This window comes from Tamandua tetradactyla, chromosome 11 (assembly GCF_023851605.1).
Source record: "Tamandua tetradactyla isolate mTamTet1 chromosome 11, mTamTet1.pri, whole genome shotgun sequence".
Classification (NCBI taxonomy): domain Eukaryota; kingdom Metazoa; phylum Chordata; class Mammalia; order Pilosa; family Myrmecophagidae; genus Tamandua; species Tamandua tetradactyla.
In genome coordinates, this window is record NC_135337.1 from 25,776,358 (window position 1) to 25,796,116 (window position 19,759).

The 19,759-nt window shown below is 35.0% G+C and overlaps 1 protein-coding gene across 1 annotated transcript in view; it reads left to right on the plus strand.

Moving 5' to 3' along the window:
* Window positions 1–19,759, plus strand: part of DPYD (dihydropyrimidine dehydrogenase) — a 961,456-nt gene that overhangs the window by 413,231 nt on the left and 528,466 nt on the right. The window contains 2 exon segments of the mRNA XM_077120172.1: window positions 4,372–4,479; window positions 6,302–6,471. Coding sequence (XP_076976287.1) covers window positions 4,372–4,479; window positions 6,302–6,471 — 278 coding nt within the window.

Consider the following 19,759-nt stretch of genomic DNA (forward strand, 5'->3'; position numbering starts at 1 on the left):
TATCTCATTTCATTCTCCCCACAATCCCATGATGAGGCTGTTGCTTCCAGAAAGTTTAATTTATTTGTCCAAGGTCATAATAGCTCATAAAGCTAGAACCAGAATTCTAATTCAGAATTCTAATGCCTGATTTCAAAGGCATTAATTTTATCCAATATATTCTGTTTGCAAATACAGAAATCATTCAGTTAGCATTAAGATATTTAAAAATGTTTAATAAAATAAAAATAAAGAAACATTGTTTCCCAGACTTTTCTTTCACAAAGTCATAGATGTTACACAGCCTGATGGTTGGGAGTTTGTAAGGAATCCTTGTTCAATCTGCACATTTTAATCCTCTTTTGAAAGTAGCACCACCCCCAAATCAGAGTTTGAAAATGAAAGCGCAGCATGTTTTCCTCTTTTAGAAAAAGTACAAAATGTATTACATTTGTCATCAGCTATATTTTGCTGATCTCAGCCAGGAAGTAACCTAAGAATGGTGATACTAACTCTATGGCACAATCATTGGTGTTTTATTTGTCAACTAAATCTTCCTAGTAAAGTAAACATATGTGTGAAATATAAGGAATTGGTATTTCCATGGAGTTCCGGTGTACCGGAGCTTCACCCATTTCTGTAAACCACACCTTGTTGCTGGGAAACTCAAGCAGTTCCATGCTGGTCTATATTGTCCTCCCCACTTCTGTAGATGCTATACCCAGTGACAGGTCTATATGATGAATGTCTTTCTCACGTTGGCTTAGCTGTCATTCAAATAGATTCCTTCAAGAACAAGAGGCATCCCACAAATGCTGTCTGATTCAGTTAACACTGAATAAGTGACCCAGTGAGGTAACAGAGACAGCTATTATGGAATTTAAATATTTCTTAAACACGTCCTATCATAGCTATGGCAATGGAGCCTTAAAAGCCTATCTTACTGTATTACTTACTACATGATAACATGTCACAGAATATTTAATATCTTGTTAATGTTAATTGCAGTTGTGTAAAACTTAGTATGATCACAAGGAAAGAGTTTAATATAGATAATGCTGTGATTTATTCTACCGTCGCTCCAGAGGTAGGTGCTTTGGAAACAAAGCAGGAATACATATTTCAAAGAATATCAAATATTGAAAAATAACCAGCAAATACCCAAGGGAAATACACTTAAGAAGGAAAACATTTCAGAAAGGAATTGTACTAGAGAAAATAATCTGAAAACAAGATGCAGCTTAGAGAAGCAGCCACTAAGGTTATGTGAGTCATTTTTTTTTCCTACAGATAGATTGGACCCTCAGTGCAGACACATATTGTGTTGTGTACACATCCATAGCCCTAAAGTGAAATCATGCATGTGCATTGAATGTTTAATTTAGATATCACTTATTAAGTAGCATCGCAACATAACAGGGCCTCTTTATAGCCTTATATGTGAAAAAGGCAACATTTTGAAGTTAAAAACACAGATTCTTCAGCCGTACCGTCCAGCTTAAAAATTGGTACTGCCACTTCCTCATTCTGTACTGCCTTCAGCTAAGTTACTTAATTTCTATGTGCCTCAGTTTCCTCATATCTAAATTGGGGGAAATTATAATATAACTTGTCTTGTGGCATTGTTGTGAGAATTAAATTAGTTTATATATGCATATAAACTATGCATTAGTTATATATGCATATAAACTATTATTTATATATTATTTAGAACAATGCGATATAAGAAGCAATAATTTTTATTTCAATTTTTTTCTAATAGAAAACAGAATCATATTTATTTTCTTTTCAGAGAACTTGAAAATGGTAAATAGATGTTGAAATGTCAAAAAAGTTCAGTAACTATTTTAGGGGAACAAAGAAACTATCTGTCCTTGAAAGACAAACTCTAATCTTATACTACACAGAGTTGTTTTGTTTGTCAAATTTTTGTCAGTTCCTCTTTATTCATAAACTCCCTTCTTCCCACTGAAAGGTGAATTAAAAAGTCATTTCAGTGTCATTTTTAAATCATCCTTGTATAGACACATACCTTATTTATTAATACGCTACCTACTCTCAGGGAAATCATCCTTTGATAGATGGGTATTTGTAGGTTTCATTATCTTTCATATTTTGGGTAAGGTTGCCTCATTTTTCTTTCTTTGTAGCACTTTGTTTAAATTTGCTAAGGTTTAATACTTTACTTTGATTTGAGTTTTATTTTATTCCTTGACATGAAAGGTGAAGTTTGAAAGAACTGATAAACTACAGAATAAATAAACCTATCTTAGTGGTACCTGCTAATGTTTACTGAGCATTCACTATGCACCAGGACTCAATGCTTTATATATAATATATACATATAAATCATATAATATATAATCTCTTTTAAATCTCACATTTATGAAAGAAGTGTGCTTATTATCCCACTTTTAGAATGTGATATTGGAAGTCCAAAAAGATTAAGGAACCTGCACAAGATGACAGAGCTGGTATATGGAAGGAGAATTACTTACGCAACAAGTCTGTCTTAGGACTTCTAAGCACCACACAATGTCATTATGGGGAGAGAATAAAGTACCTTGGAACAACTGGGCCAGGCATCTGCAGGGGTCTGGAGGAGAGCTTCAGGTGCTCTGTACTAGGGAAGAAGGGATGAGATGACCTGTCACTTATGTGGGTAGAAGGGCTGTATGGAATGATACCTTGGGATTCTAAACATGTACATGACTTGATTATATAGTCTTCTGAGCCATAGTTGTGCACTTCCTTGGAGCTGTGATTTGATTCTCAACTTTTCCACGACTTGGGGTGGATCTATGTAGCTGCAGGCAAAATCCAATCATAATGATCCTGTCCAGTTACTGGCTCATTTTTCTTCTCCTTAAACCAACATTTATAGTTGAGAATATCTAACCGGTGCCCTTTTGAACATTTACAGTGAGAATCTGTCCCACTAAATCTTAAATTGATTATAGTGATAAATGCAGAGTATGGTGAAAGCATGGGAAAAGTTGGCCTTGTAGGCATCTTGATCCAAGTGAAAAAATGAAAATTAAATTTTTTATCAAAACATTTTTCTTGTGAAAGAATGCTCGCAGAAGAGGACAAGGAATCTCTGTGGGTCTAGCGACATATATTAATAAGGGTAACTTGCCCTTCTTTAGATGATAGCTATTTTGGCCATGTGCGCATAGAAAATACTTGCATATGTAAAGTACCCTCTGTGCCTCTGTGTGTCCACCAGCAACTGCACGTCACCCTTCAGCTAACTGTAAAGTAAACTTTTACCTCTTTAGAATAACCCATTGGTAGAATGGATTTTGGACAGTAAATAAAATTAAACTGCATAGTTGTCTCTGTGTTTATGGATTTGGGATGAATTATTTCTCCACTTTCCTATGATGGGGTGATTACTATCAAGTTTGTTTCATTTTTTTATTTGAAAAAATTTGGCCTACTGTTTATTAAATTTGCAAATTTAAAAAGGTAGGTAGGGATGCATGTGTGTTATAGAAACTTTATAAACTAAAGAAATAAAAAAACAGAATATCCATAATCTTACCACCCCAATAGTAATTGCACTTCAGATTATAGTTTATCTTTTATACAAAATTTTAGTCATACTATACATGCAGTTTTCTATCCTGATAGTTCATTTAATTCTGTTTTGATGATAATCTGACACTGACATTTTTAAATATTTGTTTCAATGGCTTCATATTGTTCTACTGTCTTTTTTCTCATTATTCTTTACTAATGCTTGGTTATTGCTAGCATATTCTTTATTGATGTTTAAGAAACTTCTTTATTTGGTGTAGATATTTTATTTCAAAATATTTTCCTAGTTAATCATTTGCCTTTTAATTTGTTTGTAGTATTTTGAAATGTCTAAGAAGTTGAATTTTGTGGTAAAATGCATTTTTTCCTATGAGTTTCTTTTCTCCCATTGCTGCTTCTCATAGAATAGTCTTCTACACTAAGTAATTAGATAAATATACAGCTATATTTTTCTGTTACAGTTCTGATATATTTAGCATGTTACATTCAGGGATTAAGTAAATATACATCTATATTTTTGTTATGGTTTTTATATATTGGCAGTTTTATCTAACACATTTTTTTTAATGTGAAGAAAGAATATAAATTGATTTTCTCCTCAACTGCAAATGTGTGTGTGCAAATATATATGTTTCTGTTTGTGTGTGTGATAGTTGTTATGTCTACTTTATTATAGATTAAAGATATACTCTGATATCTGTTACATTGTGGTATATTATTTTCTGGTCATTTATGCCTAAATTATTTTTTTCATAAGAAACCCATTATTTTAATGCATCTCTCTATTTATTTGTTTAACATCCAGTAGGACATGCCCTTCCTACTGCTAATAAACATTTTATTACTTAGGTTTGCCAGAACCAAATAAAGACGAGATCTTTGAAGGCCTGACACAGGACCAGGGATTTTATACATCCAAAGACTTTCTGCCACTTGTAGCCAAAAGCAGTAAAGCAGGTACAGTATATTGTCTTCTGTTATTAATGGTGCCTGTGTTGTTTTATGCCTTATGCATTTATTTTAAATCTAAGCTCAGTAGTATGTTGAACAGATCTCACATTAATTTCTTGCTTAACACCAAGGTAGAATAGAAAAGCCTGTTAGGACAGTTTGCCAGAATCATCTATTTGTCCATTCTTCCAATCAAACATCATCAAAGCGTTTTTCACTGGATTATATACAGCTCTAAACAGCATCATGGAAAATTATGTCTAAGTAATAGAGCCCATAACAAGCATTCCAGGTGTTCTTACAAGAAATAGCAGGAGCTTCACTTTGGGAACTCTTTAAAATAAGACAAATCAAACATATCTAATATTATTTGTGTCCATGCAGATAGAAAGATATGAGATCTCTTCTTGAACTATGATTTTATGAAGCTAATGTAAAAGAATTTGATAAACACGGTGGCATGTAGTCTCTGAGCAGAGAAAGTTACTTCATACAGTTTTTTTTTTTTAACACGGACAGGCACGAGGAATTGAACCCGGGTCCTCTGGCATGGCAGGGAAGTGTTCTTGCCACTGAGCCACTGTGGCCCACTCACCTCATATACTTTTAAAAGCAACCTGAAACTAAGCCTGTACTATGCTATGGCTTGACCAGAGTTGTTGTAGAACTAATGGCGAAGCCATAATATTTTCTCAGAAAACAGATAATCTAAATCTTTCAAACATATATGTTTAAAGAAAGTCTGCGATTCAGATATTCAAACATCTAATTACACGTGAGAAAGCTGTCTTACGTTCCCCCCACCCCCAATTTAAAAAGCAAAGAAACGTTCTGCATTAGATCACCTGCAAAAGTTTGAAGTTAAAAATGAACACCAACTCCATTTTCCTCTTCCCAGGAGTACTAGATGCTAGTGTGTCTGCAGCCCTTGCTGGGAAAGGTCAGAGTGTATGTAACATGCATTTGAGAATTACAGAGTGGCGATGGTGTAATCCCAAATACGAACTCTTCTAAACAAAATGATTATACTTATTGAAATTACAGGTCTATGCTATCCATGGTGCCATTTCAGAAATTATAGTGATTTGTCTTATCAGCAGTTTTATTTTACCTGATGCAGCATTATCTGATATATAGAGAACACTTTCATTTTGATATTTCACATGGATATATAGATTTCAAATCTTCAAATAGGTGCCATTGAGAAATAAACACTTAGAAAGTCATATTTCTTTTATTATTCAATTTTTAAAGCAGAACCAGGGAAAACCAGTAAAAAGGAGAAAGTCTTAAATATTACAAGCAAATAGTTTCTCCAGAAGTCTTCAATTTTATAATAAGCACTTATTCAATGTTAGTTTTCAAAGTTTACCTGTGCTATATATTAGAAATATTATATGATAATATACACAGTATTTTAATGAAATACTGCACATCATTGGCCCAGATTAAAAGAGTCACTTTTTTCTTCTGACAAATTTAATGATACTAAGTTAAAAAAAATACGTATCACAACATTGACAAAGATAATTTTAATTGACTCCATTTTATCACCTATCACTTCAAAATATGTGGTAGCCATCCTTCTATAAGGAAAAAAAGAAGGTAGTGCTGCTAAAGGTACTGAGTATGAAATTACATATATGAGCATATTTTTAAAATGGGAATAAAACTGTCTTTCAATGAAGCAGAATAATTTGATAGTGACACTTCATCCTCGAAAACTGCAAGATGCAATTTTACACTGCTTTGAGTACAAGTATCTTTTGAGCTGTCATGCAGAAATGGTTTCTCTACTTGAAAATGGGGTTTTCCTTTCATCATTCAGGAATGTGCGCCTGTCACTCTCCATTGCCATCGGTCCGGGGAGCCGTGATTGTACTTGGAGCTGGAGACACTGCCTTCGACTGTGCAACATCCGCTTTACGTTGTGGAGCCCGCCGTGTGTTCATCGTCTTCAGAAAAGGCTTTGTTAATATAAGGGCTGTCCCAGAGGAGGTAAAATGGAACCATCCAAAAATACGGAGTTGTAATGCGACAGAGTTTAGGAGATAAGCTGTTAATGCATGGCCCCCTAGTTTAAATCATTCGAATTTCCTAGAAATTGGCAAATGCAAAGTTGATAAAATTCTGGGCTATACTTAATTTCTTTGTCTAATTCATGCATTGAAAGAAAAAGAAAATGTATAATACTGATTTGTATAAAATGAGAAATGTATCTTTGTCGACATGGAAGGGTTCCTTGTTCTCAATGTTAATCTCTTTGAAATGTACTCTATTTAATGAGTAATACCCAAATTTAAATCTTCCTATCTTGAACAATAGGTGCTCTTCACAAAATATATGGATATTGGAGGAATATAATAACTGGAGACATTCTGGATTTTCCTTTAGCTATTTTAAAACCTCCATTAAAAATCATAAACTGAGCGGGCGATGGTGACTCAGCGGCAGAATTCTCACCTGCCATGCTGGAGACCCGGGTTCAACTCCCAGAGCCTGCCCATGCTGGAAGGGAAAAAAAAAAAAAAAAAAAAAACATAAACCTTGGTCGTATTTATAGTCAATTCATTGTGCTGTTGTGAAGGAAATAAAATCAGATTATTTTCTAAAAAGAGCTCTAATTTAAGCACTATTCAGAATTAATAATTTTAACTTGCTAAAATTGACATCAGTTTTAAAATAATTTCATCCTTAAATTTGACTAGGGCTACTCTTGGGTGAGGAATAAGCTGGTTACATGTACCAAGGACTTCTCAAATTTTAATGCGATTAGAGAAAGATAATGCCTTACAAAGAATATTAGTTCTGAGAACAAAAACCAAGTATATTTATAGAAAGATAAATTATTCATTTTATCCAAATCAGTATTATGAATTTGATTTTGCTTTAGAATGCCTGCACATATTTGGAATCTCTATTCTAGGCAGGAGTTTTAACTCTGTAGTCAATAGGTAATTTGTCATATGTATATTAATCACATTATAGATTAATCTCACTAACAAATCAGAGTCACTGCTGGATCATGGCTGGCTTTCAAAATGTCAACTCATTCTCTGGGCTTTTTCCCCATCCAATCTACTCTGTCTTTTTTCCAAAATCCAAGATGAAGGGGGCCTTATAATCATAGGAATTTTTCTGGAAAGCAACCTAGGTGTCAGTTAGTGCAATCGCATCATGCTACAAATTAAAAGGAAATAGGTATAGCAGAGTTAAGTGAATTACCTTAGTTTTCTCAGAAAAGAAGACAGGATCTATAATGTTTTCATCCTTGTATCACTCTGCACAGCATAGGGTGATTGTCTGTTTCCAAAGTCAGGGAAGTTTTCATTCGTTACAAAAGACTAAGGGTTGGTAGGGAAAGATGAATCTGATTGGCAATATGAATTTATTTCAGCACTTACATTGTTGTCACCTTCCATTAGCAAGGATGACTAGAAATGTATGGTGTCTATTCTTTCTGTCTCAGATAGAACTCACATGCAAAAATGAACCATATAATTACTTGAAAGCCTAGCTGTAGTAATTCAATATTCATTCATGTATTTTTTCATTCATTTAATCAGTCTATATTTATTGAGCATGTGTTATGTATCAGGCAATGTAGCACAGCACTGAACAAATAAGATGGAAATTCCTGCCTTTGTGGAACTTGTATCTAGTGAAGGAAATTGAGAGAATGTGGGCATCTGAAAGAAAAACATTCCAAGCTAAGACAAATGCATTGCGCCTTGACTGAGGAAAGATCTTACTCCTCTAGAAATAGATTTTAAAAAAAAGCAGTGTGGCTGGAAAAGAGTGAGATAGGGCAGTGTATGGCACATGAGGTGAGGTCTTGTAGGCATATATAAGGCCTTTAGCTTTTATTCTAAGTGGGAAAGGAACCCACTGGAATGGTCTGAGTGCAGAAGCAACAAGATCTGGCTTGGCTTAAATTTGAAAAGGGGTATTGTGCTGAGAATTGACTAAACGTGACTAGGTTCAAAGCAGTGAGACTAGTCAGGAAGTAATTGAAGGAGTAGGTTGTTGGCCAATGTGACTGGACTTTGGAGAGCCAGGTATCAGAGTCTAGATGCAACTCAATTAGAAGGCCAGATCTCAGTGGCTGAAATTTGGTTAACAAAGCACTGAGAAGAACAATGAGTCTATGACTGAACAGGCCACATGCTTATTGTAGAATCAAGTACTCAGGTGGATCTAGGACTTAATTAAAGTCAGAAGAATAAATTTTCGGATGTTTTTTTCATTGTCAGCTCACAAGAAAATAAAAATTTATTTTTTAATTAATTTATTTAAAATTGTTTGCTGATTCTAATTGTTTTGAATCAGTGAGATGATACAATATCTGTTCTTTTGTGTCTGACTTATTTCACTTAACATGATGTCTTCATGGTTCATCCATGCTGTCTCATATATCAGGACTTTATTCCTTTTTACAACTGAATAATATTCCATTGTATGTATATAACACATTTTATTTATCTATTCCTCTGTTTATGAATACCTGGGTTGCTTACAAGTTTTGGCAATTGTAAATAATGCTGCTATAGACATTGGTGTGCAAATATTTCATGGAGCCTTTGTTTTCAATTCTTTTGGGTATATGTCTAGTAGTGGGATTGTTAGGTCATATGGTATTTCTATACCTAGCTTTCTGAGGAACTACAAATTATCCTCCACAGTGTATATGCGATTTTACATTGCCACCATCAATGAATGAGGGTTCCTATTTCACCACATCCTTTCAACACTTCTTATTTTCCATTTTTTAAATAGTAGTCATTGTAAGGGGTGTGATTTGGTATCTCATTGTGGCTTTGATTTGTACTTCTATGATAGCTAACAATGTGGAGCATCTTTTCATGTGTTATCAGGCCATTTGTATTTCTTCTTGAGAGAGATGTCAGCGTAAGTCAAAAGACTTTGCCCGTTTCTAATTGCATTGTCCTTTTGTTGCAAAGTTCAGAGATTTCTTTATAAATACTGGTACTAATCCTATATCAGATACATGGTTTCTGAATATTTCCTCCCATTGTTTAAGTTGTCATTTTACTTCCATGATAAAGTCCTTTGATGAACAAAAGTTTTGAGTTTGATGAGGTCCCATTTATCTATTTCTTTCTTTTGTTGCTTATGCTTTGGGTGTAAGTCTAAGAAACCTTTGCCTAACACAAGGTCCTAAAGATGCCCCCCTATGTTTTCTCCTAAGAATTTAATAGTTCTAGCTCTTGTACTTAGGTCTTTCATACATTTTGAATTGATTTTTGCATATCATGTGAGGTAGAGATCCTCTTTTTTTTGCAAATGGAAATCTAGTTTTCCCAGCACCATTTGTTAAAGAGACTATTCCTTCCCAATTTAGTAGTGTTTGCCACCTTGTCAAAAACCATTTGACTATTAATGTGAGAGTTGATCTGAGCCCTCAGTGCTATCCAGTTGGTGTGTATGTCTGTCCTTATGTCAGTGCCATGCTTTTGTGACTTCTTTGGCCTTGAAATAAGTTTTAAGATTAGGTAATGTGCATCTTCCAACTTCATTCTTCCTTTTTAAGATGGCTTCAAGTTTTTGAGCCCTTGCCCTTTTATATAAATTTGATAATTGATTTTTCCATTTCTGCAAAAAGGCTGTTGAAATTTTTATTAAGATTGCATTGAATCTATAAATTGCTTTGTGTAGTATCAACATCTTAGTGATATTTAGCCTTCCAGTCCATGAACATGGAATAGCCTTCCATTTATTTAGATTTTCTTTAATTTCTTTTAAAATTGTACTGTATTGAGTTGCTTCTCATTTCTCTCTGGATGTATTTTTAATCTGACTTCCTTGTGGTTACCATAGGTTATAATTTAACACCCTAAGTATATAACATCATGTTTGGTTTGATACCAACTTAAGTTCAATAGTGTGCACATATGTTTATACTAACCTATCTTTCTCCTGCCATTTTTTTGTACATGCTCCCACTTATATCTTTGTGCATTGCATGCCCCTCAAAACTAGATTTATCATTAATTTTTATGCATTTGCATTTTAGCATCTATGCCTGTTTGGATCTGTTTTGTGCCCAGAAAAGCATCAGTATTGATGGGTGAGATCTTTTTGATTATTTCCATGGAGATGTGACTCACCCAATGGTGGGTAGTAACTTTTGATTAGATGCTTTCTGTGAAGATATGACTCCACCCATTCAAGGTGGAGTTGATTACTGGAACCCTTTAAGAAGGAACCATTTTGGAAAAAAGCTTTAAAGCCAACAGAACCAACAGAGCCCAAACAGCCAGAGACCTTTGGGGATGCAAAAGAAAACACCCCCAGGAAGCCTTATGAAATGAAGAGAGAAAACTCACACAGGTCTCCATATGCCATCATAAAGTAATTTGGACATTTTCATGACTTTAGAACTGTAAACTTGCAAATTATTGAATTTCCATTTTAAAAGCCATTCCATTTCTGGTATATTGCAATTCTGGCAACTTCTGCAAACTAAAACAGCATCTGTAGGACTACAAAACTAAAAAATGGCATTACACATGCCAAATAATACAACTACTGGCATTTATACTTACCCAAATGGTTATCTTTAACACAGGTCTTGATTTCATTATGCTGCTTTTAGCCAATGTCTGGTATCCTTTTGTTTCAGTTTGAAGAACTCCCTTGAACATTCCTTGTAGATTGGAACAAGTGGTGACATATTCCATCAGCCTTTGTTTATTTTAAAGTGTCTTAATCTCTCACTCATATTTGAAAGAGTCTTGCTGGATAAAAATTCTTGGCTGGTGGTTGTATTACTTAAGCATTTTAAGTATTTCAACCAATGACTTCTTAGCTCCATAGTTTCTGATGAGAAATTGTCACCCAATCATATTGGGATTCCCTTATATGTAAGGTATAGCTTTTCTCTTGCAGCATTCAGAATTCTCTCCTTGTCTTTCTTTCTTTCTTTTTTTATATTTCTGCATGGACAGGCATCAGGAATTGAACCTGGGTCTCCGGTATGGCTAGCAAGAATTCTGCCACTGATCCACCATCTCACTGCCCTCTTTCCTTGTCTTTTGCATTTGTTATTGTACTTACTATGCAACCAGGGTGTATTTTTCTTCATGTTTACCCTGTTTGATGTTCTCTGGCTTCTTAAATGTGCATTTTCACTTTGCTAAGTTTGGGAAGTTCTCTATCATTATTTATTTGACTAGTCGTTCTGCCCTTTTCTCTCTTTCCTTTCATTCTATAATTCCCAAAACATGTATATTGGTGTATTCATGGGTGTCCTATAGCTTTCTTAGGCTATTTTGGCTTTTAATATTTCTGTTATTCTTTCTGTTCCTCAGCTTGACTTGTTTCAATTCAAGTGCCTTGTCTTCAAATTCATTGATTCTTTCTTCTACTAGTTTCATTACTTTTTATGAATTTGCATTTTAGCATCTATGCCTGTTTGGATCTGTTTTGTGAAATCCTTCTCGGAATGTTTCATTTCAGTTATCATGGTTTCAACTCCAGTAATTCTGTTTGGTTACTTTTAAAAATTTCTATCTCTTTACTTAGACTTTCATATTGTTCATTCATTGTTTTCCTAATATGCAGTAGTTCTTTCTTTCTATTTTCTTTCATACCCTTAAGCAGATTTAAGGTCCTTTTTTTTCAAAAGTTCCGTTTGGTATGCTCACATTCTCATCTTCTTAATTGTTGCTTACTGTATTTTTATCCTCTTCCTTTGGATAGGCTCTAATTTCCTATTTCTTTGCTTATCTGATACTTTTTTTGTTGCACAGTTTAAATTTTAGTATTTAAAATGTTAGCTCTGAGGGTGCACAGGTGGTTCAGTGGTAGAATGCTCACCTGCCATGCAGGAGAGCCAGATTCGATTCCCAGACCATGTACCTAAAGAAAAAAAAAAAAAAAGCTTAACTGGGGTGGGGGTTTACTCCCCGTGATGTTGGTTTTCTGGTTTATAACCAGCTGGTGATAAGACAGTAATTTCCTTGAGCTTCAGTCAATCTATAAGGATGGTCTGTCTAAGGCAAATGCACTGTGTAGGGTTTTCCTTGTCTTACTGAGCATCTGTGTTGTCCTGGGCTTTTGCTTGTTAGTTGTTTTGGAGTTCCTTTGTTTATAGGAGGCTGGTTGTCCCACTGTTTCCCAGGGGAGTGACTTCTGTCTCCTGGGTATCTGAGGCCAGGAAGTCTTTATCCCAGTCTGCCTGCTCCTATTGTTTTCTTACACTCCTTTTCTTGTCTCTAGCTACTTTTGGCTGTAGGGAAAATTCTGCCACCTTTGTCCAGGGTAGGATTGAAACAATAGCTGTCTTCAGAGCTGGAAACCAGTGATTCTAATTCTCTAATCAAAAGCCATGATCAGTCATTGGTGGTGCACACATCTGTTCTTGGAGAAGAGGATTTTTATATTCCTTTCTGTCAGCAATAGCTAGCCTGGACTGGACCCCGAGGCAACCTGCCATGAAAGTGGGGGATGGTCACCAGTAGCCCCCAGGTAGAGAGAGCAATTTAGAGTTCCTTAGTGTGATTTATCAGCCTCTTCCTCCTACTCTTCCCTGGATGCTGTGCAGTGTTCTTCTGGCCTCTGAAGTTTCAAAATACTTGTTTCAGACAGTTCCTACCTGTTTAATAGCTGTATTGGTAGAAGGTCTGAGTACTGGAGCTCCCTACTCTGCCATCTTTCCTGAAAACCCTCAAAAAAACCCAACTTTTGTTACGGTTGGTTTTTAAACTACTAGACTATGAGCTTCCTGAGATTAGGATTCATGGTCATCATTCTTATCACTTTTGTCTTCCCCCTGCCTTGCACAATTGTTGCCACATAGAAAGGGTTCCACAAATAATTGTGAATGTTTTCTGAAGAAAGTGAACACCAGGACTTCTAGCCTTTAAAGGGGTCAGATCTTCCAAGTCATCTAGTAATTTTAGGCCATATTCTTCAAAATGAGATAAGGAATAATAAGTAACATATTATCAGGGGACAAAAAGATTTCAGGGTTCATTCACTAGCCAGCCAGTACTTGTGTTTTTTTTAGCATGAAGGACTTCCAGAGCTTGTAGAGGTTACAGTGTCAGTCCCTCATTGGCATTATTTGGTTTTGTGTACATCAAAAGAGGGCGTATGATATCACAGTGCTAACATTCATGAAACCAGAAAGTCAGGAAGAGTGGAAGTTCAATAACATGTATCTACTCCAAGATAAGGGTTTTTGAGAGATTAAGTTCTTGGACATATTTTTAACCAACATGAAGAATTCAATACTGTACTCATTTCCTTCAATTTCTTCTATCTCTCCTTGGCTTTCTACCTCAGCCCACATGCACATCATCCACACTTGGTTTATTTAAAATAAGTGAAGATTAAGGAGCAGGGACATTTTGAATTTTTTCCTCAAATGTATGCATTGTTTAATGGCTCTAGACTCTGAGCGCAATTCGGGAATGACAAGATTTGTCTGTTAGTAAAATGCCTCACCATTAGGGCATTACAAGTTTTTATTTGGAAGATCATATTACCTAAAAATTGACAGAAGCTACTATTAGATAAATAGATAAATGAAAAATAAAATAAGGCAGATTAACCAAGACCGACTGGGGTTTGAGTAGTTTGATTGGTTCAGATCAGCATGTATATACATATATTTAATGCCGCAGTCTAGTTCTCAGATGCTCATAATTTGGGAAGGGAAGAAAATGCAGAACAACGTAAGGTTCACTTATCCTTTGGTGACAATCGGGTATTATAACAAAGGCAGTTATATTTAATGTGGAATTTCTTGAAACGATGGGTATTAAAATATTTGGATCCAGGATATCTAAATTTACAAACCTAGGACACACTACCAGCAGATTCTGGAGGAACACCTCCATCCCATTTCTCTGATGCAGTTGTTCTAAAACTGTTCTGTGTGTCAGGATTACCCGGAGGGCTGATCAGTGGGTCCCAGCCCCAGATTGTTGGGACCAGCCTCAGAATTTCTGATGCGGTAATTCAAGGGTAGGCCTGAGAAGTTGCATTTTTAAGAAGTTCCTAGGTAAAGTTCTTAAAGTACCATCAATGTTGTTTCCATTTGTCTAATTAGAACCATAAGCAGTGTGCTATTTGGGAGCATTTTTCATCTTAGTTAAGAAAGCACTCAGGCTAGAGGATATAGGTTTGATGAAATGAGGATACGGAGACATCATCAGCATATTGATGCAATTTTGATTCCAAATGTCTTTCAGTTTCCCTCGTGGCCTCACACACATGCTAAATAGGATGCTACTGACAAACTAGCGCTTCTCAGCCATGAGTCCTTAGGGAAACCAGCCAATCACTCAGCACTATCCTCTAAGAAGATGAGGGAAAATCTGTTAATAATTCCCTCCAGTACTTTCTGCAAGCTTAAATAGGTGAGATTAAATTTCACAGGATAACAGAATCCCCCAAAATGCTGGTATTAAAAGCTGTTGACAGATCAGATAGAACTGCAAGAATGCTTTAGGCAGTTGGGAATCCCTAAAAGGAGGCATGAAGGTCAGTACTCAACAGACCTGCTTGAATTGGTAAACTTAAAAGATAAGGTCAGGGAAGGATTTTATAGTTCCTATTATTTGTTACCCAGAGGTATGATACAAAGTTATTTTAATAGTAAAATCTGACATACAAAGAATATTTCAATAATCTATTGTTCACATGGTCAATTTCCCAATAGCAAAAAAACATAATAGATCCTTAATTCTCTTTTTTTCTTTTAATAGTCTCTATCCTATTCCCTAGTACCAAAACACTAACCTTTAATTTTGGTATACCTGCTTCCATTCATTTGACTATTAAGAAAGTCAACTGCTTTGATAATTAGTACTACTTGATTATTTTTATTAAGTACCAGATTGCTTGGTCTGTTGGTTGAAAATTTCTTCCTATGTTATTGCAACTCTGAAATAATGCATCTTCATGTGAAATAAAATGCCTTGTACTTGATTCCTTCTGGTACCACGGAACATACTGCAAAATATGTAATTCATGTATCATTTCCTATAGCCTCTTTGAGACATTTCTAATATAAAGTGATCGTGTTAGAGCTCCATCCATAGATATTTTATCATCTATATCTTGCCGACTAAACATTCATTTTTCTGCAAATAACTGATGCTTCCTAGCTTTTATTTAATTACTAGAAATAGGAAACTGGGACTATTTTTAGAAAATAAAGTAAGATGACAAATTTAATTTTGCTTAGTAAAGGGTGATGCTTATAGTAGCTCTTATTTGGCACCTGCACATCATTTGAGTTGGTGTTCTTTATGGAAAATAATCAGAGACCTGTTAGCCTGATTGGTGATATGAAGGTACCTAAAAATAAACAAACAGCCAATTGCTCCTAGGCATGCAAAGTTAATTAATGGTCATTAGAGGCTTTCCTAGTGCTAAGATAATAAAATACACCTTTAATATATTGTGAATGTCATGAAATGACATTACAAGGATCTGTATGTGTTTGCATTTTTGAGAGGTGTAAAAATTTGGTATAGTATAAGAAACTAGAATAGAATGCTTGAAAAGGAATGAATTAATAGCTGGTGCTCTTGCCTCTAGGTTTTATATTCTAGCCTTAGTATACCCATCTGTAAAACTAGCATTAGAACTATATGCTTTTTATGATTTCTTCCATTACCCAAATTCTATATTTTGTTCATCAGAGAACAATATATGAATGATATGGAATCTGGACAGGAGGGTTATGTCTCCTTGTGGGAATGACAGCAACTGAAAAATTTGGCAATATCTATAAATATTGCACTTGAAACAAGTTGCAATTAATATATCTCCAGTCAGTTGATGAGGTAAAATTTGCTGTAGTCAAGGCATGGATATCAAAGAAGCTGACAGGTGAAGTTGTCAGATTTCAACACTACATTTGATAATTCAGATGGTGAGTAAAAGAAAAAAAAGAAAGACTGTAAATATACTAGAAGCCAGCAAAAGCCTGCACCCTTTCAAGATTATGCATTTTGAAAGCATAACTATTTTGAAAATTCAAAAAAAGTTTTGTTGTTTTACGTTGTTAATTAGGAACATCTATTGAGCTAAATACTATATACCTTTCATAAAGCCCTAGCAATCATTTATATATGTTAAATGTAGCTTATCCATATGTGTATGTATACATGTATGTATATATATCTATATGCACACAGATTTGTTAACAGTGAACATTGTAAGCTGGTATGTCACTGCAAGTCTTAGTAAATAACTGTAAAATGTTATTAGGCTGATAACTTTTAACATTTATTATTTATTTATTATTATTATTATTGTGTGTGCTCTATGGCGGGGTCACATTTCATTCTTTTTCCTTCTGAGTATCCCGTTATTGCAGCACCATTGGTACAATCTTTTTGTTTTGTTTTTTTGTTTATTTGCTTGTTTGCTTGTTTATTTTGGGAATTGCATGGGCTGGGACTCGAACCTGGGTCTCCTGCATCGCAGGCGAGAATTCTACCGCTGAACTACCTTTGCAACCCCCTCTGTTAACTTTTATATGAAAGTTGGAAGCCTCTCTCCCATTAATGACATTTATTTCAGCTTTTCAATGTCTTCTTTTCTTGTCCCATAAAGTGAAAAATTTTAAAAGTAATTTGTATTAACCTAAAATACACATGTTGGTTATGCCATACAATTCAAAACACAAAAATATGCCTGAACAATGAAAGACTATGCATAAATTGCTGAAAATGAAGAGCTTACCTTCTTTTTAAATGTATCTTTTCCTTTTAAAAAAGTAAGCTCATTCTCAAAGATCTGCTCCAGCTGTCATTTTCTCTTTGAAGATTTCTCTGATTCCCTCCCAAATTAAATCTACCTTCTGTGTGCTCTTACAGCACTGTAGACTTCCTGCTATTATAGCATTTATAATTAAAGTTATTACTTTATGCTCATCTCATAAGTTAAAGTGCTAGCTCCTTCAAGTGTAGTTCATTCAACTTGGTTTCGGACTCAAGGTATGCAGCAATGACTGACCACGGCAGCAGCTCAGTGGTCTGTGTTGAATAAACCAACATCTTAGGGCAATGAAAACCTTGTACAGAGACATTAAATGAATATAAATACTCACAATATGTAGTTAATGTATATAGCACATAAATATGCCTCAAAATTATTTCTGATAATTTTAAAGTATTTAGTTTTAATTTAAATTTTAACTTGTCATTTTATCACTTTATAATATCCAAGTAACATGAAAGTAGCTTTTAAAAATTTAATAATCCCTAGTTTTCAGTCTCTAAAGGGATAGCTAAGGATTTTAAAGAATGAAATATAATTAAGTTATACATAAAAAGTCAAAATTATTAGAAGTTATCAGAGTCATAGAGGATTAGCAGGTTACAAAAGAACACAGAGGGTCATGATTTGTGCAGAATATGTGCAAAGGAGCATTTCAAGATTGAAAAAGCTACTGCAAAGACACCAAGTTATGGAGATCATTTCGTGAGAAACCCCAGCAGCAACCAGTTGTGCTTGACTCCGACAGAATCCAGGATGAGAGGCGATACGAGCTACTTGGATTTAAGAAAACATTGTGAATCATAAATGAGTAATATTTAAAAATACTATTTTTCTGTTAAAATATGTGTGAATTTTATGATGTTATATCAAGACATTAAACCTCTAAATTATCCTGTGCCTTTCCGGATGATGCAGCTCAATGGTTACATAGTTAAAGGGCAACTGCATTTATCCAATGTGTATTGCAACTGCCACATGGAGCAATGTTTCTTTATGTTCAAGATTCTTCAATTTGAAAATTAAACAAAAGTGAAAAGAGAACATCAGTGAATTGTATAACATCATAGCAGGTTAAAAAGGAATCTTGGCTTGTGATTTTAGCAAACTTCTCTGCTCAAGTAAAAATAATAATTACAGACCTTGCTTGTATATACCAGAGAATAATGAGCATCTTAAAATCGTTGTGTATTTCCACCATTCTGTGAATTTGTACAAGCCAAAAATCATAAAATATTTTCAGGACTATTTTAGTAAATTAAGGGCTCTAAGATCAAGATGGACATAATTTTCTGCCTCTTCCTGCAACTCCGTTATCCTCCTTCATCTCCTTGGTAACCAAGATAATCAGAAGATCAGGTTGTGAAATCAGACTCACAGGTAGAGACCTCACTCTGCATTAAGCTTTATTAATAATCCCAAGAATAAGAGTAAATGCAAAATGTTGAGTAAACAAGGAGAGGTGCATGACCACCAGGCTCCTTTTTGCTGCATAAGGATGTGCTCTAACACAGATTAGCATATGAGATCTCTAAGCAATCTGTGATAACTCCGCCACTTACACCAAAGGAAGCTGCTTCAGTTATGAACCATCTCCTGTTTGCACTCAGATTGTTATATATGTTATCTTACATGAGTCTTTCCAGGGAGTCATGTCCCATATTTTAGTTCCCTCATTACTACAGCAAATATCATGCAATGGGTTGGCTTAAAGAATGGGAATTTAGTGACTCATGGTTCTGAACCTAGAAGAAGTCCAAAATCAAGATATTATCAAGTTGATGTTTTCTTTCAGAAGACTGGCATTCTGTGACCAGCTGCCAGTGATCCTTGGTCCTTGACTGTTCTGCCACATGGCAATGGATGCCTCTCCTTGCCTCTCCCTGCTCTTCTGGCTGCTCCGTTCAGCTTTTTCTGAATTTCACTTTGCTTATAAAGGGTTCCAGTAATCCAGATTAAAACTCAACCTGATCCATTTAGGCCACACCTTGGCTGAAGTAACATTTTGAAGAGATCTTATTTACACAGTTTTGGGATGGGTCCACACCCATAGGAATGGATTAAGTTTAACTTGTTTTTCTGAGGTGGATGGTTCCAACCCACTGCAATATATCTTTCTATATTTTCTAGGATTTTAATTTTTTAGCCATAGCTTAGATAGAACAAATACATTCTGCTAAAAGCATTTCATAGATAAGGGCTCTCTCACTTATGAAGAAATGCCCATGGTTTGTTTCCCAGTAGCATATTTACAAGGAGATTTGATTAAATTAACCTTATTTCTTTCTTCAGATATACCTTCCCTCCCTCAAGGGAAAGACAGCAGCATACTAGCTGCTAATAATTTCCTTTCCAGTAACTTACTTCCCTTTATCCTTCAGAATTAGTTTGAACAGAATTTACTTAGCCTACATTACTGCTATGTAAATTGTCCTTTTTGAGTGTGTGTGCCATTGTAACATACTGTTTATACATTAACACACTGACCATACTTGCTTATGTGTCTGCCTCTATGAGGTTTTTG